At 50.1% G+C, this 26,912-nt stretch overlaps 1 protein-coding gene across 1 annotated transcript in view; it reads left to right on the top strand.

Annotated features, from left to right (window-relative positions):
• Nucleotides 1-24,986, top strand: part of CCNK (cyclin K) — a 77,917-nt gene extending 52,931 nt beyond the window's left edge. Inside the window, exons 9-11 of the mRNA XM_068254793.1 lie at nucleotides 969-1,002; nucleotides 8,144-8,215; nucleotides 21,505-24,986. Of these exons, the coding sequence (XP_068110894.1) occupies nucleotides 969-1,002; nucleotides 8,144-8,215; nucleotides 21,505-22,115 (717 nt within the window). The 3' untranslated portion in view covers nucleotides 22,116-24,986. The remainder of the gene's footprint in view (nucleotides 1-968; nucleotides 1,003-8,143; nucleotides 8,216-21,504) is intronic.
• Nucleotides 24,987-26,912: the final 1,926 nt, after the last annotated feature.

The raw sequence follows: 26,912 nt of genomic DNA on the forward strand, positions 1-26,912 counted from the left end.
CTTCCCTTTCTATAGCTAAGTATCTGACTTTCTTTTTCTTGCTGTACATTTGCTTTTATCGATCGAATATGCTGCACAATTTCTGGCTGACGTGCTCGATCAGGTGTGCGCTGGTAGCAGCGTGCGATATCTGAACGCAAAGGAAGGAACCCCCCCCCCCCCAGTGTAAGATGTTTGCATGCATGAACGCATTACCTGTCGGTTGTCTCCTCTGGTGGCCGGAGTAATTTGGCCACGTGTGATGTCACACTCGTCCATGTGCAATACGCCAACATCCCTGTGGGGGACGCGTGTGTGAGGAAGTGGGCGGAGACAGTGGCGGACACCCGACGGGAATGTATTCATGTACGGGGCGACGGCGGCACTATCCCGACTCTCAATGCTTTCATCCTTAAACCTATCAGGAATCGGCCTGCGGCTATTGGCTGCCGCAGATCTCTCTCCCATCTGAGAATGAGTTGCCTGAATTGCCAGATATGTGGCTACGAGTGCGCAGTCCGTAGCTGGCAGATCGATGAGCAACTCTCCTTTCTTTTTATAATAATGAATGGTATTATTTGCTTGCCCAACATGTCCCTTATATTGGGACAGGACAGGACATGCTAATTCTTGGATGGAAGAAAAACTGCCGTACTAAGCAACTTTCAATACAGTATTAGTGGCTGGATGGTGTACTGGATAAGGGCTCTGCCTCTGACACAGGAGACCTGGGTTCAAATCTTGGCTCTGCCTGTTCAGTAAGCCAGCACCTATTCAGTAGGAGACCTTAGGCAAGTCTCCTTCACACTGCTACTGCCTACTGAGTGCGCTCTAGTGGCTGCCTCGCAAGCGCTTTGAGTCTGACAGGAGAAAGGCGCTATACAAATACTGCTATTATTATTATTATTATTATTATTATTATTATTATTATTATTATTAAAAGCACTGAAGCTCTTTGTATTTACTAACAAAGCTTGTTGTCTTTGCAGCCCACGTCGCCCAAAGAAGATGTCAAGTCGCAGGGTATGTACCTATGTTACCTAATGTTACCCCAATGTGAGGGTCTGTTTATACAGTGTAAGCGAATAGCATTATCACGCTAGTGCCAGTTACTGCCCAGAGAACATGGCAGCAGGTGCCAGCCAAGGTATATAGGGTGTGGAGAATGGCATTATCACTCTAGTGCCAGTTACTGCCCAGAGAACATGGCAGCAGGTGCCAGCCAAGGTATATAGGGTGTGGAGAATGGCATTATCACGCTAGTGCCAGTTACTGCCCAGAGGACATGGCGACAGGTGCCAGCCAAGGTATATAGAGTGTGGAGAATGGCATTATCACGCTAGTGCCAGTTACTGCCCAGAGGACATGGCAACAGGTGCCAGCCAAGGTATATAGGGTGTGGAGAATGGCATTATCACGCTAGTGCCAGTTACTGCCCAGAGGACATGGCGACAGGTGCCAGCCAAGGTATATAGAGTGTGGAGAATGGCATTATCACTCTAGTGCCAGTTACTGCCCAGAGGACATGGCGACAGGTGCCAGCCAAGGTATATAGAGTGTGGAGAATGGCATTATCACGCTAGTGCCAGTTACTGCCCAGAGGACATGGCAGCAGGTGCCAGCCAAGGTATATAGAGTGTGGAGAATGGCATTATCACACTAGTGCCAGTTACTGCCCAGAGGACATGGCAGCAGGTGCCAGCCAAGGTATATAGAGTGTGGAGAATGGCATTATCACGCTAGTGCCAGTTACTGCCCAGAGGACATGGCGACAGGTGCCAGCCAAGGTATATAGAGTGTGGAGAATGGCATTATCACTCTAGTGCCAGTTACTGCCCAGAGGACATGGCGACAGGTGCCAGCCAAGGTATATAGAGTGTGGAGAATGACATTATCACGCTAGTGCCAGTTACTGCCCAGAGGACATGGCAGCAGGTGCCAGCCAAGGTATATAGAGTGTGGAGAATGGCATTATCACGCTAGTGCCAGTTACTGCCCAGAGAAAATGCAATCTGTGTTGTGTCAAGTCTGGCAAATGTTACTGAAATCACTTTAACCACCAGGTGTACTTTGTGTAAATGAGAGACCCCAACACCCTTCGACAGAAAACAGCAGGCAAAGTCATGTGACCACAGCCTGCAGGCAGGAAGAGGACCAGCTTCCTGTAGGCAAAGTCACATGACCACAGCCTGCAGGCAGGAAGAGGAACTCTACCAGCTTCCTGTAGGCAAAGTCATGTGACCACAGCCTGCAGGCAGGAAGAGGACCTCCATACATCCCAACTTTTTAAGATGAGAAAGAGGGACACTTAAGCCACACCCCTGTCACACCACTGATCACGCCCCCGTCACACCCCTAGTCACGCATACCATAAAGATTTCGTTAGAAAAATGTTGTTTTATAATTCAAACCACACTGGTCCTTTCTATCCTGGTTCATTTTACTTCATAGTAACATTTTATAATTAGTAATATATCAATTTAAAGGAAGGGAATACAGTTTTAGTAGAGAAATACATATATTTACATAGAAAGAGGGACAAAGTCCTGAAAGAGGGACAAATTAGAGAGGGACAGAGCTCCCAAAGAGGGACAGTTGGGAGCTATGGGACCTCTACCAGCTTCCTGTAGACAGTCATGTGACCACAGCCTGCATGCAGGAAGAGGACCTCCTACCAGCTTCCTGTAGGCAAAGTCACGTGACCACAGCCTGCATGCAGGAAGAGGACCGACCAGCTTCCTGTAGACAGTCATGTGACCACAGCCTGCATGCAGGAAGAGGACCTCCTACCAGCTTCCTGTAGGCAAAGTCACGTGACCATAGCCTGGGGAAAAGGAAAGGAGGGCCTTTAAAGAGAGCTTGAGGTGGGCTCAAAAAATGGAAAAAAAACAAAACAAAAAAGGGAACTTTTCCAATAGCCGGGTGCATCCGGCAGGTGGCGCTAATTATATTAATAGTCACGTAACAAAAGTGTTAATGTAACAGATTGTATTGTATTCTGCCTCTCTCCTATAAAACACTGGCAGGGGGGGTGGGGGGGGGCACGCGTTTCTCCCCCAGAGTCGTTTGTCGCTAGAAAACAACCAGGATTCCCTGCCGTGACGTACGACTCTGGGGGGGGGGACACGCGTCTAGGAGAGAGGAGGGGGGGGGGGAGAGACGAAGCCTCCAGCTTAATTTTAATTCAATGAACTCAGTTTTTACAATACATTTGGCCGCAGCGAGACGGCCAGTAAAAACACAATACAATCTGTTACATTAACTCTTGTTACATGAACTATTAATGTAATTAGCGCCACCTGCTGGATGCGCCCGGCTAACGGAAAATTACCAATAAAAGTAGGCTACCTGATCGGGGGGGGGGAGGGGTTATGGGGGAGTAGTTGGGGGCAGAGCGGTTCAGGAAGCCACAAAAGCCGCCACTCCCGTGGGCCGTAATGCCCCAATTTACTGTCGTGACCTCTTGTTCATGAGGCTGCACTGAAAGACTGTGTCTGTCATAGCATGCAGGGAAGTGGGGGAGTGGCAGGAGGCGTGGCCAGGGGCCCAATGGCAGCTTGGGAAACTCTGCAGGAATTCCCCTGGCAGGTTTTCCCCTCCCCTGTGTTTACCTCCGAGTTAGCGACAATTCTTGTCACTAAACTCGGGGGGGGGGGGGGGGGGGGGACGACACATGCCTCTGTATCCCATCTGCTCCCCAAAGATCCACCTTGAGATCTCTTTAAGCTTTAATAAAATATATAATTTATGCTAGAGTAAGGGCTGGGATGTCATTTTTTGCCAAGTGCAGTATAGAGGTTGGTTGTATTTCCACTTTAAAATCTACAGGGAGTGCAGAATTATTAGGCAAACGAGTATTTTGACCACATCATCCTCTTTATGCATGTTGTCTTACTCCAAGCTGTATAGGCTCGAAAGCCTACTACCAATTAAGCATATTAGGTGATGTGCATCTCTGTAATGAGAAGGGGTGTGGTCTAATAACATCAACACCCTATATCAGGTGTGCATAATTATTAGGCAACTTCCTTTCCTTTGGCAAAATGGGTCAAAAGAAGGACTTGACAGGCTCAGAAAAGTCAAAAATAGTGAGATATCTTGCAAAGGGATGCAGCACTCTTAACATTGGAAAGCTTCTGAAGCGTGATCATCGAACAATCAAGCGTTTCATTCAAAATAGTCAACAGGGTCGCAAGAAGCATGTGGAAAAACCAAGGCGCAAAATAACTACCCATGAACTGAGAAAAGTGAAGCGTGCAGCTGCCAAGATGCCACTTGCCACCAGTTTGGCCATAGTTCAGAGCTGCAACATCACTGGAGTGCCCAAAAGCACAAGGTGTACAATACTCAGAGACATGGTCAAGGTAAGAAAGGCTGAAAGACGACCACCACTGAACAAGACACACAAGCTGAAACGTCAAGACTGGGCCAAGAAATATCTCAAGACTGATTTTTCTAAGGTTTTATGGACTGATGAAATGAGTGAGTCTTGATGGGCCAGATGGATGGGCCCGTGGCTGGATTGGGAAAGGGCAGAGAGCTCCAGTCCGACTCAGACGCCAGCAAGGTGGAGGTGGAGTACTGGTTTGGGCTGGTATCATCAAAGATGAGCTTGTGGGGCCTTTTCGGGTTGAGGATGGAGTCAAGCTCAACTCCCAGTCCTACTGCCAGTTTCTGGAAGACACCTTCTTCAAGCAGTGGTACAGGATGAAGTCTGCATCCTTCAAGAAAAACATGATTTTCATGCAGGACAATGCTCCATCACACGCGTCCAAGTACTCCACAGCGTGGCTGGCAACAAAGGGTATAAAAGAAGAAAAACTAATGACATGGCCTCCTTGTTCACCAGATCTGAACCCCATTGAGAACCTGTGGTCTATCATAAACTGTGAGATTTACAAGGAGGGAAAACAGTACACCTCTCTGAACAGTGTCTGGGAGGCTGTGGTTGCTGCTGCACGCAATGTTGATGGTGAACAGATCAGAACACTGAGAGAATCCATGGATGGCAGGCTTTTGAGTGTCTTTGCAAAGAAAGGTGGCTATATTGGTCACAGATTTGTTTTTTGTTTTGTTTTTGAATGTCAGAAATGTATATTTGTGAATGTTGAGATGTTATATTGGTTTCACTGGTAAAAATATATAATTGAAATGGGTATATATTTGTTTTTTGTTAAGTTGCCTAATAATTATGCACAGTAATAGTCACCTGCACACACAGATATCCTCCTAAAATAGCTAAAACTAAAAACAAACTAAAAACTACTTTAAAAAATATTTAGCTTTGATATTGAGTTTTTTTGGGTTCATTGAGAACATGGTTGTTGTTCAATAATAAAATTATTCCTTAAAAATACCACTTACCTAATAATTCTGCACCCCCTGTATCTTTCAAGAGAGACAAAGCTATAGTATTATGGAAAATGCCTGCTGCCCCGATTCATAGATCCTCGGCGACCTCCCCTTACTGCTCACTCCCCAGCAGGGTTGGGCTCACGAGTAGTTGGCTACTGGAATTCCGGATTCCGGCGCGGTTGTGAGTCTTGCATAGGCCGCGTGTGATACGCATAGAAGCCGGTGGAATTCTGGGTAAGTAACCCCTCATCTCCCATGCAAACAGCTGAGGCAATTAATGCCTCTTTTTCATCATAAATTCGAGTAACTAACTACTGGTGAGCCCAACCCTGCTCCCCAGCTGTCTGAGATACTCCCCCTTAGTCACATGGGCAAGCTGAAGCCACACCTCCCCAGTGACTCATAGCCTATCATGGCTCAGGTTATAATAGGGAGGTGTGGCCTCAGCTGACAGGGCAGTTAGACACACCCCCTTCCTGCATGCCCATGTGACTCATAGCCTATCATAGCTCTGCCTGTAATAGGGAGGTGTGGCCTCAGCTGACAGGGCAGTTAGACACACCCCCTTCCTGCATGTGACAGCGACTCATAGCCTGTCATGGCTCTGGCTATAAAGGGAGGCGTGGACTCAGCTGACAGGGCAGTTAGACACACACCCTTCCTGCATGGCCATGTGACTCATAGCCTATCATGGCTCTACCTGTAATAGGGAGGCGTGGCCTCAGCTGACAGGGCAGTTAGACACACCCCCTTCCTGCATGTGACAGCGACTCATAGCCTATCATGGCTCTGGCTATAAAGGGAAGCGTGGACTCAGCTGACAGGGCAGTTAGACACCCCCCCCCTTCCTGCATGCCCATGTGACTCATAGCCTATCATGGCTCTACCTGTAATAGGGAGGTGTGGCCTCAGCTGACAGGGCAGTTAGACACACCCCCTTCCTGCATGTGACAGCGACTCATAGCCTATCATGGCTCTGGCTATAAAGGGAGGCGTGGACTCAGCTGACAGGGCAGTTAGACACACCCCCTTCCTGCATGCCCATGTGACTCATAGCCTATTATGGCTCTGCCTATAATATGGAGGTGTGGCCTCAGCTGACAGGGCAGTTAGACACACCCCCTCCTTCCTACATGCCCATGTGACTAGTGGTGGAGCCATCAGACTGTGTAAGGGGCATGGTATGTGAACAGGCAAGTGTGAGAGGAAAGTGTTGAGGTTTCTGGAAATGGTGCAGAATGTCAGGAACCGGCCTGCGGCACGCCTGCGTATACGGTTCCCGACTGCGGGTTTGACCAGATCAAGCGGGGAGCAGCCTTATTCGAGCTACAAACAAGGCTGGGACCCCTCAAACACTTCCCACTGCCACCACTAGCCGTTGCTAGACACGTCCACTCAGCTGTCGAGTACTCAACACGCAATCTGCGTTTTCGTACTTGGGTCAGCTTTGCGCTTTAGGCCGAATACGAGAACACCACGCACACCCACACAGTTGCAATCTTACACTGTAGTGAAGCAAAACCACTAAAAGTCGTTCCGAACGATACTGTTAGACTTCCCACTCGGCTGTCGAGCGCAGAAGTGCCCCATACACACAATGCAATTACAATCTCATACGGTAGTGTCGCTTAATCATACAATCAGGCATGAACTTATACACGGTTACACTTCAGTCTCTTCTAGGCTATGAGTGTTAGTTTAATACAGCAGAAGTCAATCTTATTAAAGGAATACTATCGATACCCAAGTGTTGTAAAATGACAGTGTACAAATAATGTCTAAGTAGCTGTGTAAACCTTTTCCTACTTTTCATGTTAAATATCAGAGGCAAAAGCTGTAATTTATTGAGAGTAGGATTTAGCTATATTGGGACAAATCAATTGCAGAAGGGGTGTCTGCTTCAATACACAGCCAGAGTTGCATATCAGACTACAGAAAGCAAATATCAAACATATCAAACTCTGAAAGCAAAAACAGTATGAAAAGCTGTGACAATTAGTTACATTTCCTCTGCTCTCTTTAGACATGTCAGTCAGAAACACAGGACACAGGAGCTGCAGCTGTTGGGAGCTTTCTCTCTCTCTGTCACACACAGAGCTACACATAGTTACCTGATCAAGTGTGAGGGGAATTTCCCCTCTCCTCATGGCTCAGTCAGCCGTCAGTTTTGGCGTCAGTAAAGTTTGAATGTATTTTGATAACAGTAAACAAAGAAGTTGCTACTAAAATGTATACACCAGTACTTAGCAGCACTTCCCAAACAATTCCTGTGTCAATTGAAAAAAATATGTGAATCGATAGTATTCCTTTAAATAACAATTTAATATTCCAGAAAAAAAAACGGAACAATGCAGAAAATAATATATACAAAAGATGTACAAAAAAGAAAGTAAAAAAGTTACAAAGTAAAAGTTACAAGATACACACAAGGACAGTTGCGTAAAATAAATGGGGGGAAAAAAAAACGTTACCAGCATAGGTTAGAACGTTGTTGGCGGGAGCACGCCGTTTTTCGACCAGGAGTCGTGATCATCCCTAGCTATGCGCTATCTCCAGGAGAAGATGCCCTGTGACTGTCCTGGACCAACTTAAATAGTCCGAAGTGTCCCCTGGGGCATTTAATGTCCAGCCCCCAGGAACTAATGCAATCTCCTAGATTGTGACATCATATCCTTCCTGTGATCTGCGAACTTTAAAGGGTTCCTGTTTTAGCTTTTTGAAGGTTGCAGATTTCACACAGAATGTCTCACGTTTCACATTGTTCTGGATTGTTTTGTAATAAGCTAATCTTGTGCTGTTTACTTTTCAGAGCAACCAGCAGCGAAAATACCGAAGATTGAGACTTCCCTCCCGTTACTACCACCTGTGCTCACCCCGGCAGGTAAGACTGAGGCCCTGTTCACACCGCACACGTCCCTCCCACCACTACCACCTGTGCTCACCCCGGCAGGTAAGACTGAGGCCCTGTTCACATCGCACACGTCCCTCCTGCCACTATCGCCTGTCCTCACCCTGGCAGGTAAGACTGAGGCCCTGTTCACACCGTACACGTCCCTCCTGCCACTACCACCTGTCCTCACCCCGGCAGGTAAGACTGAGGCCCTGTTCACATCGCACACGTCCCTCCCATCACTACCACCTGTGCTCACCACCGCAGGTAAGACTGAGGCCCTGTTCACACCGCACACGTTCCTCCCACCACTACCACCTGTCCACACCCTGCCAGGTAAGACTGAGGCCCTCTTCACACCGCACACGTCCCTCCAGCCACTACCACCTGTGCTCACTCCGGCAGGTAAGACTAAGGCCCTGTTCACACCGCACACGTCCCTCCCACCACTACCACCTGTCCTCACCCCGGCAGGTAAGACTGAGGACCTGTTCACACCGCACACGTCCCTCCTGCCACTACCACCTGTCCTCACCCCGGCAGGTAAGACTGAGGCCCTGTTCACACCGCACACGTCCCTCCCACCACTACCACCTGTGCTCACCCCGGCAGGTAAGACTGAGGCCCTGTTCACACCGCACACGTCCCTCCCACCACTACCACCTGTGCTCACCCCGGCAGGAAAGACTGAGGCCCTGTTCACACCGCACACGTCCCTCCCCCCACTACCACCTGTGCTCACCCCGGCAGGTAAGACTGAGGCCCTGTTCACACCACACACGTCCCTCCCCCACTACCACCTGTGCTCACCCCGGCAGGTAAGACTGAGGCCCTGTTCACACCGCACACGTCCCTCCCGCCACTACCACCTGTGCTCACCCCGGCAGGAAAGACTGAGGCCCTGTTCACACCGCACACGTCCCTCCCCCCACTACCACCTGTGCTCACCCCGGCAGGTAAGACTGAGGCCCTGTTCACACCACACACGTCCCTCCCCCACTACCACCTGTGCTCACCCCGGCAGGTAAGACTGAGGCCCTGTTCACATCGCACACGTCCCTCCCACCACTACCACCTGTGCTCACCCCGGCAGGTAAGACTGAGGCCCTGTTCACACTACACACGTCCCTCCCGCCACTACCACCTGTGCTCAACCCGGCAGGTAAGACTGAGGCCCTGTTCACACCGCACACGTCTCTCCCACCACTACCACCTGTGCTCACCCCGGCAGGTAAGACTGAGGCCCTGTTCACACTACACACGTCCCTCCCCCCACTACCACCTGTCCTCACCCCGGCAGGTAAGACTGAGGCCCTGTTCACACCGCACACATCCCTCCCACCACTACCACCTGTGCTCACCCCGGCAGGTAAGACTGAGGCCCTGTTCACACCGCACACGTCCCTCCCACCACTACCACCTGTCCTCACCCCGGCAGGTAAGACTGAGGCCCTGTTCACACCGCACACGTCCCTCCCACCACTACCACCTGTCCTCACCCCGGCAGGTAAGACTGAGGCCCTGTTCACACTACAGACTTCCCTCCCAGCACTACCACCTGTCCTCACCCCGGCAGGTAAGACTGAGGCCCTGTTCACACTACAGACTTCCCTCCCACCACTACCACCTGTGCTCACCCCGGCAGGTAAGACTGAGGCCCTGTTCACACTACAGACTTCCCTCCCACCACTACCACCTGTCCTCACCCCGGCAGGTAAGACTGAGGCCCTGTTCCCACCGCACACGTCCCTCCCCCCACTACCACCTGTGCTCACACCGGCAGGTAAGACTGAGGCCCTGTTCACACTGCAGCAAGTGGAGCCCTGTTCACACTAAAGTACGGGGGGGGGGGGGGGGGGCTGGTCATACTGCATCGGGCGGACTGGTCACACCAGAGCAGACTGGCCCGGCTGCCGCACTGCATGCCTGGAGGGGTAGCCCATTCCTGTGTGCAGCTCTCCCGGTCGGGGATGTCTGTGCTGGGCAGGCACTGACACATGATGTATACACTGTATGCCTGGAGGATGTCTGTGCTGGGCAGGCACTGACACATGATGTATACACTGTATGCCTGGAGGATGTCTGTGCTGGGCAGGCACTGACACATGATGTATACACTGTATGCCTGGAGGATGTTTGTGCTGGGCAGGCACTGACACATGATGTATACACTGTATGCCTGGAGGATGTCTGTGCTTGGCAGGCACTGACACATGATGTATACACTGTATGCCTGGAGGATGTTTGTGCTTGGCAGGCACTGACACATGATGTATACACTGTATGCCTGGCGGATGTCTGTGCTTGGCAGGCACTGACACATGATGGATACACTGTATGCCTGGAGGATGTTTGTGCTTGGCAGGCACTGACACATGATGTATACACTGTATGCCTGGAGGATGTTTGTGCTGGGCAGGCACTGACACATGATGTATACACTGTATGCCTGGAGGATGTCTGTGCTTGGCAGGCACTGACACATGATGTATACACTGTATGCCTGGAGGATGTCTGTGCTTGGCAGGCACTGACACATGATGTATACACTGTACGCCAGGAGGATGTTTGTGCTGGGCAGGCACTGACACATGATGTATACACTGTATGCCTGGAGGATTTTTGTGCTGGGCAGGCACTGACACATGATGGATACACTGTATGCCTGGAAGATGTTTGTGCTGGGCAGGCACTGACACATGATGTATACACTGTATGCCTGGAGGATGTCTGTGCTTGGCAGGCACTGGCACATGATGGATACACTCTATGCCTGGAGGATGTCTGTGCTGGGCAGGCACTGACACATGATGTATACACTGTATGCCTGGAGGATGTCTGTGCTGGGCAGGCACTGACACATGATGTATACACTGTATGCCTGGAGGATGTCTGTGCTTGGCAGGCACTGGCACATGATGGATACACTCTATGCCTGGAGGATGTCTGTGCTGGGCAGGCACTGACACATGATGTATACACTCTATGCCTGGAGGATGTCTGTGCTGGGCAGGCACTGACACATGATGTATACACTGTATGCCTGGAGGATGTTTGTGCTGGGCAGGCACTGACACATGATGTATACACTGTATGCCTGGAGGATGTTTGTGCTGGGCAGGCACTGACACATGATGGATACACTGTATGCCTGGAAGATGTTTGTGCTGGGCAGGCACTGACACATGATGTATACACTGTATGCCTGGAGGATGTCTGTGCTTGGCAGGCACTGACACATGATGTATACACTGTATGCCTGGAGGATGTTTGTGCTTGGCAGGCACTGACACATGATGTATACACTGTATGCCTGGAGGATGTTTGTGCTGGGCAGGCACTGACACATGATGTATACACTGTATGCCTGGAGGATGTTTGTGCTGGGCAGGCACTGACACATGATGTATACACTCTATGCCTGGAGGATGTCTGTGCTTGGCAGGCACTGACACATGATGTATACACTGTATGCCTGGAGGATGTTTGTGCTTGGCAGGCACTGACACATGATGTATACACTGTATGCCTGGAGGATGTTTGTGCTGGGCAGGCACTGACACATGATGGATACACTGTATGCCTGGAGGATGTTTGTGCTTGGCAGGCACTGACACATGATGGATTACATTCATGCCTTAATCATCTCCCGCCTAGACTACTGCAACACCCTGCTCTGTGGCCTACCAAAAAACAGGCTAGCTCCTCTCCAATCCCTTCTAAATGCAGCGGCCCGCCTCATTCACCTTTCCACACGCTCTTCCGATGCAGCCCCACTGTGCCGTTCTCTCCACTGGTTACCCATTACCCAGAGGATCCAGTTCAAACTCCTGACTCTAACATACAAAGCCCTCCACGAGTTGTCTCCTCCATACATCTCCTCACTAATCTCAAGATATTGTCCCTCCCGCAACCTTCGCTCCTCCCAAGAAATTATCCTGGCCTCTAAGCTGATCACCTCCTCTCATGCTCGCATCCAGGACTTTACACGAGCATCAGCCCTTATCTGGAACTCTCTTCCACAGCCTGTACGTCATGCTCCAAACCTGGACATCTTCAAACGCACTCTTAAAACACACCTTTTCAGACAAGCTTATAACATTCTATAGCCCTTTATTTACTTATTTGTCACAATGTAATCAGAGGCAAAGAATCACTGCCTCATCCATCCTCCACCCCCTTACCTAGTGTGTCCCCCACTACCCATTAGATTGTAAGCTCGCAAGGGCAGGGTCATCCTCCTAATGTTTACTGTCTTTGTAACAATATTTGTGCTGCTTGGAACTCTGCTGTATATTTGTTAGCTGTATCTATGTTCCCCTTGTCGTCTTATTGTGCTTTGTAAAGCGCTGCGGAATATGTTGGCGCTATATAAATAAAAAATAATAATAATAATACACTGTATGCCTGGAGGATGTCTGTGCTTGGCAGGCACTGACACATGATGGATACACTGTATGCCTGGAGGATGTTTGTGCTGGGCAGGCACTGACACATGATGTATACACTGTATGCCTGGAAGATGTCTGTGCTGGGCAGGCACTGACACATGATGCATACACTGTATGCCTGGAGGATGTTTGTGCTGGGCAGGCACTGACACATGATGGATACACTGTATGCCTGGAGGATGTTTGTGCTGGGCAGGCACTGACACATGATGGATACACTGTATGCCTGGAGGATGTTTGTGCTGGGCAGGCACTGACACATGATGGATACACTGTATGCCTGGAGGATGTCTGTGCTTGGCAGGCACTGACACATGATGGATACACTGTATGCCTGGAGGATGTTTGTGCTTGGCAGGCACTGACACATGATGTATACACTGTATGCCTGGAGGATGTCTGTGCTGGGCAGGCACTGACACATGATGTATACACTGTATGCCTGGAGGATGTCTGTGCTTGGCAGGCACTGACACATGATGTATACACTCTATGCCTGGAGGATGTTTGTGCTTGGCAGGCACTGACACATGATGTATACACTGTATGCCTGGAGGATGTCTGTGCTGGGCAGGCACTGACACATGATGTATACACTGTATGCCTGGAGGATGTCTGTGCTTGCAGGCACTGACACATGATGGATACACTGTATGCCTGGAGGATGTCTGTGCTGGGCAGGCACTGACACATGATGTATACACTGTATGCCTGGAGGATGTCTGTGCTTGGCAGGCACTGGCACATGATGGATACACCCCATGCCTGGAGGATGTCTGTGCTGGGCAGGCACTGACACATGATGGATACACTCTATGCCTGGAGGATGTCTGTGCTGGGCAGGCACTGGCACATGATGGATACACTCTATGCCTGGAGGATGTCTGTGCTTGGCAGGCACTGGCACATGATGGATACACTCTATGCCTGGAGGATGTCTGTGCTGGGCAGGCACTGGCACATGATGGATACACTCTATGCCTGGAGGATGTCTGTGCTTGGCAGGCACTGGCACATGATGGATACACTCTATGCCTGGAGGATGTCTGTGCTTGGCAGGCACTGGCACATGATAGATACAGTGTATGCCTGGAGGATGTCTGTGCTTGGCAGGCACTGGCACATGATGTATACACTGTATGCCTGGAGGATGTTTGTGCTGGGCAGGCACTGACACGTGATGTATACACTGTATGCCTGGAGGATGTCTGTGCTGGGCAGGCACTGACACATGATGTATACACTGTATGCCTGGCGGATGTGTGTGCTTGGCAGGCACTGGCACATGATGGATACACTCTATGCCTGGAGGATGTCTGTGCTTGGCAGGCACTGGCACATGATAGATACAGTGTATGCCTGGAGGATGTCTGTGCTTGGCAGGCACTGGCACATGATGTATACACTGTATGCCTGGAGGATGTTTGTGCTGGGCAGGCACTGACACATGATGTATACACTGTATGCCTGGAGGATGTCTGTGCTGGGCAGGCACTGACACATGATGGATACACTGTATGCCTGGAGGATGTCTGTGCTTGGCAGGCACTGACACATGATGTATACACTGTATGCCTGGAGGATGTTTGTGCTTGGCAGGCACTGACACATGATGTATACACTGTATGCCTGGAAGATGTTTGTGCTTGGCAGGCACTGACACATGATGTATACACTGTATGCCTGGAGGATGTTTGTGCTTGGCAGGCACTGACACATGATGTATACACTGTATGCCTGGAAGATGTTTGTGCTTGGCAGGCACTGACACATGATGTATACACTGTATGCCTGGAGGAATGTTTGTGCTTGGCAGGCACTGACACATGATGTATACACTGTATGCCTGGAGGATGTCTGTGCTGGGCAGGCACTGACACATGATGTATACACTGCATGCCTGGAAGATGTCTGTGCATGGCAGGCACTGACACATGATGGATACACTGTATGCCTGGAGGATGTCTGTGCTTGGCAGGCACTGACACATGATGGATACACTGTATGCCTGGAGGATGTTTGTGCTTAGCAGGCACTGACACATGATGTACACACTGTATGCCTGGCGGATGTCTGTGCTTGGCAGGCACTGGCACATGATGGATACACTCTATGCCTGGAGGATGTCTGTGCTGGGCAGGCACTGGCACATGATGTATACACTGTATGCCTGGCGGATGTCTGTGCTTGGCAGGCACTGACACATGATGTATACACTGTATGCCTGGAGGATGTTTGTGCTGGGCAGGCACTGACACATGATGGATACACTGTATGCCTGGAGGATGTTTGTGCTTAGCAGGCACTGACACATGATGGATACACTCTATGCCTGGAGGATGTTTGTGCTTAGCAGGCACTGACACATGATGTATACACTGTATGCCTGGAGGATGTTTGTGCTTGGCAGGCACTGACACATGATGTATACACTGTATGCCTGGAGGATGTTTGTGCTTGGCAGGCACTGACACATGATGGAGACACTGTATGCCTGGAGGATGTTTGTGCTGGGCAGGCACTGACAAATGATGTATACACTGTATGCCTGGAGGATGTCTGTGCTTGGCAGGCACTGGCACATGATGTATACACTGTATGCCTTGAGGATGTTTGTGCTTGGCAGGCACTGACACATGATGTATACTTTGTATGCCTGGAGGATGTCTGTGCTTGGCAGGCACTGGCACATGATGTATACACTGTATGCCTGGAGGATGTTTGTGCTTGGCAGGCACTGACACATGATGTATACACTGTATGCCTGGAGGATGTCTGTGCTTGGCAGGCACTGACACATGATGTATACACTGTATGCCTGGAGGATGTTTGTGCTTGGCAGGCACTGGCACATGATGTATACACTGTATGCCTGGAGGATGTCTGTGCTTGGCAGGCACTGACACATGATGGATACACTGTATGCCTGGAGGATGTTTGTGTTTGGCAGGCACTGACACATGATGGATACACTGTATGCCTGGAGGATGTCTGTGCTTGGCAGGCACTGACACATGATGGATACACTGTATGCCTGGAGGATGTTTGTTTTGGGCAGGCACTGACACATGATGTATACACTCTATGCCTGGAGGATGTCTGTGCTTGGCAGGCACTGACACATGATGTATACACTGTATGCCTGGCGGATGTCTGTGCTTGGCAGGCACTGACACATGATGGAGACACAGTATGCCTGGAGGATGTTTGTGCTTGGCAGGCACTGACACATGATGGATACACTGTATGCCTGGAGGATGTCTGTGCTTGGCAGGCACTGACACATGATGGATACACTGTATGCCTGGAGGATGTCTGTGCTGGGCAGGCACTGACACATGATGTATACACTGTATGCCTGGAGGATGTTTGTGCTTGGCAGGCACTGACACATGATGTATACACTGTATGCCTGGAGGATGTTTGTGCTTGGCAGGCACTGACACATGATGTATACACTGTATGCCTGGAGGATGTTTGTTCTGGGCAGGCACTGACACATGATGTATACACTCTATGCCTGGAGGATGTCTGTGCTGGGCAGGCACTGACACATGATGTATACACTGTATGCCTGGAGGATGTTTGTGCTTGGCAGGCACTGACACATGATGGATACACTGTATGCCTGGAGGATGTCTGTGCTGGGCAGGCACTGACACATGATGGATACACTGTATGCCTGGAGGATGTTTGTGCTGGGCAGGCACCGACACATGATGTATACACTCTATGACTGGAGGATGTTTGTGCTGGGCAGGCACTGACACATGATGTATACACTCTATGACTGGAGGATGTTTGTGCTGGGCAGGCACTGACACATGATGGATACACTGTATGCCTGGAGGATGTCTGTGCTGGGCAGGCACTGACACATGATGTATACACTGTATGCCTGGAGGATGTTTGTGCTTGGCAGGCACTGACACATGATGTATACACTGTATGCCTGGCGGATGTCTGTGCTTGGCAGGCACTGACACATTATGTATACACTCTATGCCTGGAGGATGTTTGTGCTTGGCAGGCACTGACACATTATGTATACACTCTATGCCTGGAGGATGTTTGTGCTTGGCAGGCACTGACACATGATGTATACACTGTATGCCTGGAGGATGTCTGTGCTGGGCAGGCACTGACACATGATGTATACACTGTATGCCTGGCGGATGTCTGTGCTTGGCAGGCACTGACACATGTATACACTGTATGCCTGGAGGATGTTTGTGCTTGGCAGGCACTGACACATGATGTATACACTGTATGCCTGGCGGATGTCTGTGCTTGGCAGGCACTGACACATGATGTATACACTGTATGCCTGGCGGATGTCTGTGCTTGGCAGGCACTGACACATTATGTATACACTGTATGCCTGGCGGATGTCTGTGCTTGGCAGGCACTGACACATGTATACACTGTATGCCTGGAGGATGTTTGTGCTTGGCAGGCACTGACACATTATGTATACACTGTATGCCTGGAGGATGTTTGTGCTTGGCAGGCACTGACACATGATGTATACACTGTATGCCTGGAGGATGTTTGTGCTTGGCAGGCACTGACACATTATGTATACACTGTATGCCTGGAGGATGTCTGTGCTTGGCAGGCACTGACACATGATGTATACACTGTATGCCTGGCGGATGTCTGTGCTTGGCAGGCACTGACACATTATGTATACACTGTATGCCTGGCGGATGTCTGTGCTTGGCAGGCAATGACACATGTATACACTGTATGCCTGGAGGATGTTTGTGCTTGGCAGGCACTGACACATTATGTATACACTGTATGCCTGGAGGATGTTTGTGCTTGGCAGGCACTGACACATGATGTATACACTGTATGCCTGGAGGATGTTTGTGCTTGGCAGGCACTGACACATTATGTATACACTGTATGCCTGGAGGATGTCTGTGCTTGGCAGGCACTGACACATGATGTATACACTGTATGCCTGGAGGATGTCTGTGCTTGGCAGGCACTGACACATGATGTATACACTGTATTCCTGGCGGATGTCTGTGCTTGGCAGGCGCTGACACATTATGTATACACTGTATGCCTGGAGGATGTTTGTGCTTGGCAGGCACTGACACATGATGTATACACTGTATGCCTGGAGGATGTTTGTGCTGGGCAGGCACTGACACATGATGGATACACTGTATGCCTGGAGGATGTTTGTGCTTGGCAGGCACTGGCACATGATGGATACACTGTATGCCTGGAGGATGTCTGTGCTTGGCAGGCACTGACACATGATGGATACACTGTATGCCTGGAGGATGTCTGTGCTTGGCAGGCACTGACACATGATGTATACACTGTATGCCTGGCGGATGTCTGTGCTTGGCAGGCACTGACACATGATGTATACACTGTATGCCTGGAGGATGTCTGTGCTTGGCAGGCACTGACACATGATGTATACACTGTATGCCTGGCGGATGTCTGTGCTTGGCAGGCACTGACACATGATGGATACACTGTATGCCTGGAAGATGTCTGTGCTTGGCAGGCACTGACACATGATGTATACACTGTATGCCTGGAAGATGTCTGTGCTTGGCAGGCACTGACACATGATGTATACACTGTATGCCTGGAGGATGTTTGTGCTTGGCAGGCACTGACACATGATGTATACACTGTATGCCCAGCATGTAGACTGGCACATGCTATACAGTTGTGTTCAAAGTTATTCAACACCCAGTGAAATTGAGTGTTATGACCAGTTTAACATTGGTTTTGATCATTTCAGTCATCTTGTTTACAATCAAATCAGAGGCACTTGTAAGTCAGACAAATATAACATTTATAATGAAATAACCACAAATGTCTTTTCTGTGCTCACATCACTATCAGTTTTATTCATCCCCCAAGTGACATTCATTCTTAGTACTTAGTATAACATCCTTTTCCAGTTATAACAGCTTTTAAACGTGAAGCATAGCTTGACACAAGCGTCTTGCAGCGATCTACGGGTATCTTAGCCCATTCTTCATGGGCAAAAGCCTCCAGTTCAGTCACATTCTTAGGCTTGTGCGCTGCAACTGCTTTCTTTAGGTCCCACCAGAGGTTCTCAATCGGATTTAAGTCTGGTGACTGCGATGGCCACTCCAAAATGTTCCAGCCTTTAATCTGCTACCATGCTCTAGTGGACTTGGAGGTATGCTTGGGATCATTGTCCTGTTGAAAGGTCCAACATCTCCCAAGCCTCAGGTTTGTGACGGAGTGCATCACATTTTCTTCCAATATCTCCTGGTACTGAAGAGAATTCATGGTACCTTGCACACGCTGAAGCTTCCCTGTACCTGCAGAAGCAAAACAGCCCCAAAGCATGATTGACTCCCCGCCATGCTTTACAGTAGGCAAGGTGTTCTTTTCTTCATAGGCCTTGTTCTTCCTAACATAACGTTGATCCATGGGCCCAAACAGTTCTAATTTTGTTTAATCAGTCCTCAGAACACTATCCCAAAACTTTTGTGGTAGTGTTCTGTGGACTGATGTTTGGAGGAGGAAGAACAAGGCCTATGAAGAAAAGAACACCTTGCCTACTGTGAAGCATGGCGGGGGGTCAATCATGCTTTGGGGCTGTTTTGCTTCTGCAGGTACAGGGAAGCTTCAGCATGTGCAAGGTACCATGAATTCTCTTCAGTACCAGGAGATATTGGAAGAAAATTTGATGCAGTCCGTCACAAACCTGAGGCTTGGGAGACGTTGGACCTTTCAACAGGACAATGATCCTAAACATACCTCCAAGTCCACTAGAGCATGGTTGCAGATTACAGGCTGGAACATTTTGGAGTGGCCATCGCAGTCACCAGACTTAAATCCGATTGAGAACCTCTGGTGGGACAAGAAAGCAGTTGCAGGGCACAAGCCTAAGAATGTGACTGAACTGGAGGCTTTTGCCCATGAAGAATGGCCTAAGATACCCGCAGATCGCTGCAAGACACTTGTGACAAGCTATGCTTCACGTGTAAAAGCTGCTATACCTGGAGAAGGATGTTGTACTAAGTACTAAGAATGAATGTCACTTGGGGGTGGAATAAAACTGATAATGATTTGAGCACAGAAAAGACATTTGTGGTTATTTCATTATAAATGTTATGTTTGTCTGGCCTACAAGTGCCTCTTTGATTTTGATCATTTCAGTCATCTAGATTACAATTAAATCAATGTCAAACTAGCCAAAACACTCAATTTCAGTGGGGGTTGAATAATTTTGAACACCACTGTATACACTGTATGCCCAGCATGTAGGCGTGTCATATCGTATGATGATTTTATGATTATTAAATGGCTCCATCAATGTAACAGTTTGATGTTAGATGGTGGGTGTGCCCTGTTAGAACCCCAATTTACAGGGTGAATATCTCTATATATGGCTTTATCAATAACTGAATGTGCAGAGTAATGCAAAGCGCTGAATCTTCCCCCTTCCATAGATCGGCCTCCTCGTAAACCTCTAAATATAGAGACCCATTTATTGTCTTAAGGGGCCCATACACTGGTCAATTTCATACATTTGATAGAATAGAATTGATCGATGGCTGAATTTGATCAATTTCCATCGATTTAATCTATCGGACATGATGGAAGATCTAGGTCGATCTTCGGTTGGCAGCAGATCGATGGCCCATAGAATTGCATTGGATCTAATGGTCCAATAATGCATTTAGATCGATTTCCAATAGATTTCAGAATGAAATGAAATCTGTTCCTAGTGTGTGGCACACATCAGATTCCGGTTAGATTGGACCTGACATAGATTTGCAGCAGATCCAACCATCACATAGATTTCTGTCAGATGCCTAAGTGTATGGCCACCTTTATTTTTAAAAGGAACTATATCTGTGTGCTCAAACTCCCTCTCATCTAAAGCTGCATACAATGAGGTGTGCTCTCCGCTCAAATACAATCGTCCTAAGATGTTCCTCTCAGTCCAAGCGACACACTCATGATAAACAGTTGTAATGACCTCCACCACTCCCGATATGACCACAGTCACCAGATATGAGACCACCAGGGTCTTCACACGCCTTGGGGATATTACCAGGACACCCCCGACCTCACACCACCAAATCTCCTTCAAACGCTGATTATCCTCTTCACAATGCTTCTCTTCAGATATCCCATATCATATAACGCTCACTGTTAGCTATCATGTGCACGTATAACCTCAAATAAAAAGCCTCCCATAGCGCAACTCCATGAAAACTTTAATATATATAAAACGTATTGCTCTCACCTCAGATCGCAGCAAAATCCAGGCATATAGTATTGACTGTATACGGGCTCTCCCCGTCTTCGTGGCCACGGATCACTCCTGATGAGTCTTGATGACGAAACCTAGTAAGGCGAATCCCAGAAGTGGTGGTACGTGGACTGGAGGGCGGATCCCAGAAGTGGCGGCGCGTGGACTGGAGGGCGAATCCCAGAAGTGGTGGTACATGGACTGGATGGCGGATCTCAGAAGCGGCGGCGCTTGGACTGGAGCTCGTGATAGGATGGTGTGAGGGGAGCTGGAGGGGATCCTGCTAAGCCAGCCGTGGCCACCGAGACGGGGAGAGCCTGTATAAATACTCTCTGCCTGGATTTTAAGAAGATCTGGTGGTGAGAGGTCGGGGGTGTCCTGGTAATATCACTGAGACGTGTGAAGGCTTCAGTGGTCTCCTATATCTGATGAGTGTCGTCATATCTGGTGTGGTGGTCATTACAGCTGTTTATCATGAGTGTTGCTTGGACTGAGAGGAACCTCATGGTCTTGTTTCTACAGACTGTAATGGTTTCCTGTGTTTGGCATTGCAGAGAGGAAGCCAGTCGCGTCTGGCATGGCCGTGGGAGAGGTAGATGCCACCAGCGTCTCAGAAGACTTGAGTAAAATCCCGATCCCTCCACCGTCTCATCCAGCGGCAGTACATCAGCCTCCGCCTATGCCGCATCGACCGCCTCCACCACCACCTTCCAGTTACATCACCGGCATGTCTACAACCAACTCCTACATGTCAGGCGAAGGCTACCAGAGCCTCCAGTCTCTAATGAAGACAGAAGCGCCTGCATACGGAAGTCTTCCACCTGCCTATGTCCCCCCGGCTCATATGCCATATCACCCCCATGTGTTTCCACCCAATCCTCCACCATCTGTCCCTCCGCCTCCCCCACCTGCTTCGTTCCCTCCTCCCAATATTCCTCCTCCAGCTCCTGTCTACCCACCTCCCCCTGCCTACAACCCCAACTTCCCTCCACCCAGACTGCCCCCCACTGTTCCTAACCACCCACCGCCAGGAATTGGCATGCCACCAGCTAACTATCCTCCGCCTACAGTGCCACCTGGTGGCCAACCTCCAGGCCCACCGCCTATTCCACCACCTGGTATGCCACCTGTGGCAGGGATGGGCCGGGCAGCCTGGATGAGATAGCTTTGAGCTTGATCATGAACTCTGAGAGGAAGTATTGTTAAGTACAGTTTGTAACCCTAAATTGATGTGGACTCCACTCCTGTTTTATAGGTAACCTGAGATAAAGCGTACACAAGTATTTATACTTACCTGCGGCCCCCTGTACCCCATCCGGTTGATCTACCAATCCTATCCATTCTCAGTAGTGGAGTCCACAAAGCAGCCGGGTTGTGGTCTCTGCACATGTGTGGTCCCGGCTGTGCATGCCTCCCGATTGCTGCAAACGCAATAGCAGCTTTAGCGAACTGACCGTGCCCAGAATGCTCCCAGTTACAGGATGCATGTGGCTGGGACTTTGCTTGCACAGTGGCCCGCGACTGGGCCAGACAGCTGGAAATCTGAGAGGATAGGCGGAAGCCAGTCGAGCAGACAGACGGGGCTGGAGAAAGCCTCAGCTAAGTATAAATCCTTGTGTATTCTTTATCACAGGTACACTTTAAATTTCACCAACATAAGTGTTAAACCCAAGTCCGGACAGAAACCAAATTGATCATTTGAAATTTACATTTATCAACACAGGTTGTTTTTTTTTTTTTTTGGCATATTGAGCACCAGCAATTAGCAGCTCCTGAATTTACTATACAGGTTTCAGTTGTAGCTTGTAAACTCCGCCCCATTTATAGCCTAAGGCAGATGCAGAGCTTGCTTGTTGGCTGCACACACAGTCCCTCCTCCTAGATGGTCACATGACTCCAATCACGTGACCAGATCTATGATGGATAGGCATGTGGCTGCTTCATTACACCTACAATGTGTTGTTATAGATTAGGGACTTGCCTGTAGTCGGGGTAAGACACCTCAGTAGGGGAAATCTCTGGTCTGAGGGCTTCCACAGTCTCCCTGCACTCCTCCTGCACTGAACTGGGACCCTCTAAGCAATGTCAAAGATAAATGTCAAGTAATGCTGGTTGCTGCACTCCGCTCTGCGCAAAGTACGGCCTGAGCACCTCTATGGATCCGCTCATGCGTGGCTCCTCCTCCATGTACAAGTGGTAGCTGCGCAAGCACATTGCCGTGCTCCCCTCTATGGCTCCTCCTCCATGCACGAGTGGTAGCTGCGCAAGCACATTGCCGTGCTCCCCTCTATGGCTCCTCCTCCATGCACGAGTGGTAGCTGCACAAGCACATTGCCGTGCTCCCCTCTATGGCTCCTCCTCTATGTACGAGTGGTAGCTGCGCAAGCACATTGTACCTGCGTAGAGGGAAGCGCAGCAAAGTACGACCTGAGCAGTGGTGGGGAGCCACTCATGCGTGACTTTTCCTCTGTAGGAATGCTAGCTGCGCCGGTGTGAACACATTGCTGCCTGTGCAGTGTGGCTACGCTCGCCTGTGTATGCAGGTGCAAGGTACGGCCTGAGCAGTAGTGCGGAGCCACTTATACGTGGCTCCTCCTCCATGTAGGAATGGTAGCTGCGCCGGTGTGAACACATTGCTGCCTGTGCAGTGTGGCCACGCTCGCCTGTGTAGGCAGGTGCAAAGTACGGCCTGAGCAGTAGTGCGGAGCCACTTGTGCGTGGCTCCTCCTCCATGTAGGAGTGGCTAGTGCACAGCTGCAAGCACATTGCTGCCTGTACATGTAGGAATGGTAGCTGCGCCGGTGTGAACACATTGCTGCCTGTGCAGTGTGGCCACGCTCGCCTGTGTATGCAGGTGCAAGGTACGGCCTGAGCAGTAGTGCGGAGCCACTTATGCGTGGCTCCTCCTCCATGTAGGAATGGTAGCTGCGCCGGTGTGAACACATTGCTGCCTGTGCAGTGTGGCCACGCTCGCCTGTGTATGCAGGTGCAAGGTATGGCCTGAGCAGTAGTGCGGAGCCACTTATGCGTGGCTCCTCCTCCATGTAGGAGTGGCTAGTGCACAGCTGCGAGCACATTGCTGCCTGTACATGTAGGAATGGTAGCTGCGCCAGTGTGAGCACATTGCTGCCTGTGCAGTGTGGCCACGCTCGCCTGTGTATGCAGGTGCAAAGTACGGCCTGAGCGGTAGTGCGGAGCCACTCATGCGTGGCTCCTCCTCCATGTAGGAGTGGCTAGTGCACAGCTGCGAGCACATTGCTGCCTGTACATGTAGGAGTGGTAGCTGTGCCGGTGTGAGCACATTGCACCTGCATACACCGGCGAGCGTGGCCACACTGCACAGGCAGCAAAGTACGGCCTGAGCAGTAGTGCGGAGCCGTTCATGCGTGGCTCCTCCTCCATGTAGGAGTGGCTAGTGCACATTGCTGCCGCTACACGTAGGAGAGTGTGGCGTGTAGAGGTTCCCAGCTGGCAGCAGAGGTCATGGAGGAGCAGTGAAGCCGTAGGCACATCCACATGTTCCCCCTACTGGTGACACAGGTGTACTTCAGCCTCCTTGGCGGCATGATTCCGGAATTCATGAGCTTCTGAAAATGATTTTGTAGAGAGATCTGCAGCAGCCCTGCACACTCACCTCCCCGGTATCCAGCCCTGCAAGCCGTCTGTCGTCATGTGACAAACGGCGATCTCACCCGAGGGATTGAGAGCCTCCGAGGACCGGAATAATATGGGCTGCGAGCATCAAGATCCCCGGGAAGGGAGTGACCCCCACCCAGGCTCGGGTTTACCACATCTAATCCCCCCCCCCCGCGCGAGCTTGGGGTCAAAACCATCGCCAAGGAGGTTAGCCCAGCCATCGTTTCCTCATCTTGCTCTGTTGTGGGTCGGCATTCTGTAGAGTGATCTCTGTCGGGGGGTCTGCATTCTGTAGAGTGATCTCTGTCGGGGGGTCTGCATTCTGTAGAGTGATCTCTGTCGGTGGGTCTGCATTCTGTAGAGTGATCTGTCGGGGGGTCTGCATTCTGTAGAGTGATCTCTGTCGGGGGGGTCTGCATTCTGTAGAGTGATCTCTGTCGGGGGGTCTGCATTCTGTAGAGTGATCTCTGTCGGGGGGTCTGCATTCTGTAGAGTGATCTGTCGGGGGGTCTGCATTCTGTAGAGTGATCTCTGTCGGGGGGTCTGCATTCTGTAGAGTGATCTCTGTCGGGGGGTCTGCATTCTGTAGAGTGATCTCTGTGGGGGGGTCTGCATTCTGTAGAGTGATCTCTGTCGGGGGGTCTGCATTCTGTAGAGTGATCTCTGTCGGGGGGGGGGGGGGGTCTGCATTCTGTAGAGTGATCTCTGTCGGGGGGTCTGCATTCTGTAGAGTGATCTCTGTCGGGGGGTCTGCATTCTGTAGAGTGATCTCTGTCGGGGGGTCTGCATTCTGTAGAGTGATCTCTGTCGGGGGGTCTGCATTCTGTAGAGTGATCTGTCGATGGGTCTGCATTCTGTAGAGTGATCTCTGTCGGGGGGTCTACATTCTGTAGAGTGATCTCTGTCGGGGGGTCTGCATTCTGTAGAGTGATCTCTGTCGGGGGGTCTGCATTCTGTAGAGTGATCTGTCGATGGGTCTGCATTCTGTAGAGTGATCTCTGTCGGGGGGTCTACATTCTGTAGAGTGATCTCTGTCGGGGGGTCTGCATTCTGTAGAGTGATCTCTGTCGGGGGGTCTGCATTCTGTAGAGTGATCTGTCGATGGGTCTGCATTCTGTAGAGTGATCTCTGTCGGGGGGTCTACATTCTGTAGAGTGATCTCTGTCGGGGGGTCTGCATTCTGTAGAGTGATCTGTCGATGGGTCTGCATTCTGTAGAGTGATCTCTGTCGGGGGGTCTGCATTCTGTAGAGTGATCTCTGTCGGGGGGTCTGCATTCTGTAGAGTGATCTCTGTCGGGGGGTCTGCATTCTGTAGAGTGATCTCTGTCGGGGGGTCTGCATTCTGTAGAGTGATCTCTGTCGGGGGGTCTGCATTCTGTAGAGTGATCTCTGTCGGGGGGTCTGCATTCTGTAGAGTGATCTCTGTCGGGGGGTCTGCATTCTGTAGAGTGATCTCTGTCGGGGGGTCTGCATTCTGTAGAGTGATCTCTGTCGGTGGGGTCTGCATACTATAGGGAGGGGGAGGGACCTGCATTCTGAGTGACTTCTGATGAGCCTGCACAGGGCCATATTGGTCAGAAGTAGTTATTTTCCAGCTGACCTTCTTCTCAATCAGAGCCGGCAAGGATGGCATGCTTTGTTTCTGTTTTATACTTCATTTGTAATTTTGTTCCTATTTGATTGAGACATTTTTGAAGGTTTGACAAATGTTTTGTAAATATTTTAATGTAAAAAGAGAAATGTAAATCTGGCACCCGAGAGCCATTTCTGACGGGCACAAGTAAGCGAATAAAACCATTGAAGTCAGCTTGGTGTCATCATTGTGTGGAAGCTGCTGGAGTGGCGTGTGTGTGTGTGTGTGCGTGCGTGAGAGAGACTGCGTGCGTTCTCTCTCTCTCTCTCTCTCTCTCTCCCTCTCTTCTCTCTCTCTCTCCTCTCTCTCTCTCTCTCTCTCTCTCTCTCTCCCTCTCTCCCTCTCTTCTCTCTCTCTCTCTCTCTCTCTCTCTCTCTCTCTCTCCCTCTCTTCTCTCTCTCTCTCCTCTCTCTCTCTCTCTCTCTCTCTCTCTCTCTCCCTCTCTCTCTCTCTCTCTCTCTCTCTCTCTCTCTCTCTCTCTCGCTCTCTCTCTCTCTCTCTCTCTCTCTCTCTCTCTTCTCCCTCTCTTCTCTCTCTCTCTCTCTCTCTCTCTCTCTACCCCTCTCTCCCTCTCTCTCTCTCTCTCTCTCTCTCTCTCTCTCTCTCTCTCTCTCTCTCTCTCTCTGTCTCTCTCTCTGTCTCTCTCTCTCTCTCTCTCTCTCTCTCTCTCTCTCTCTCTCTCTCTCTCTCTC

Source organism: Hyperolius riggenbachi, chromosome 9, assembly GCF_040937935.1.
Source record: "Hyperolius riggenbachi isolate aHypRig1 chromosome 9, aHypRig1.pri, whole genome shotgun sequence".
In the NCBI taxonomy this organism is placed as follows: Eukaryota; Metazoa; Chordata; class Amphibia; order Anura; family Hyperoliidae; genus Hyperolius; species Hyperolius riggenbachi.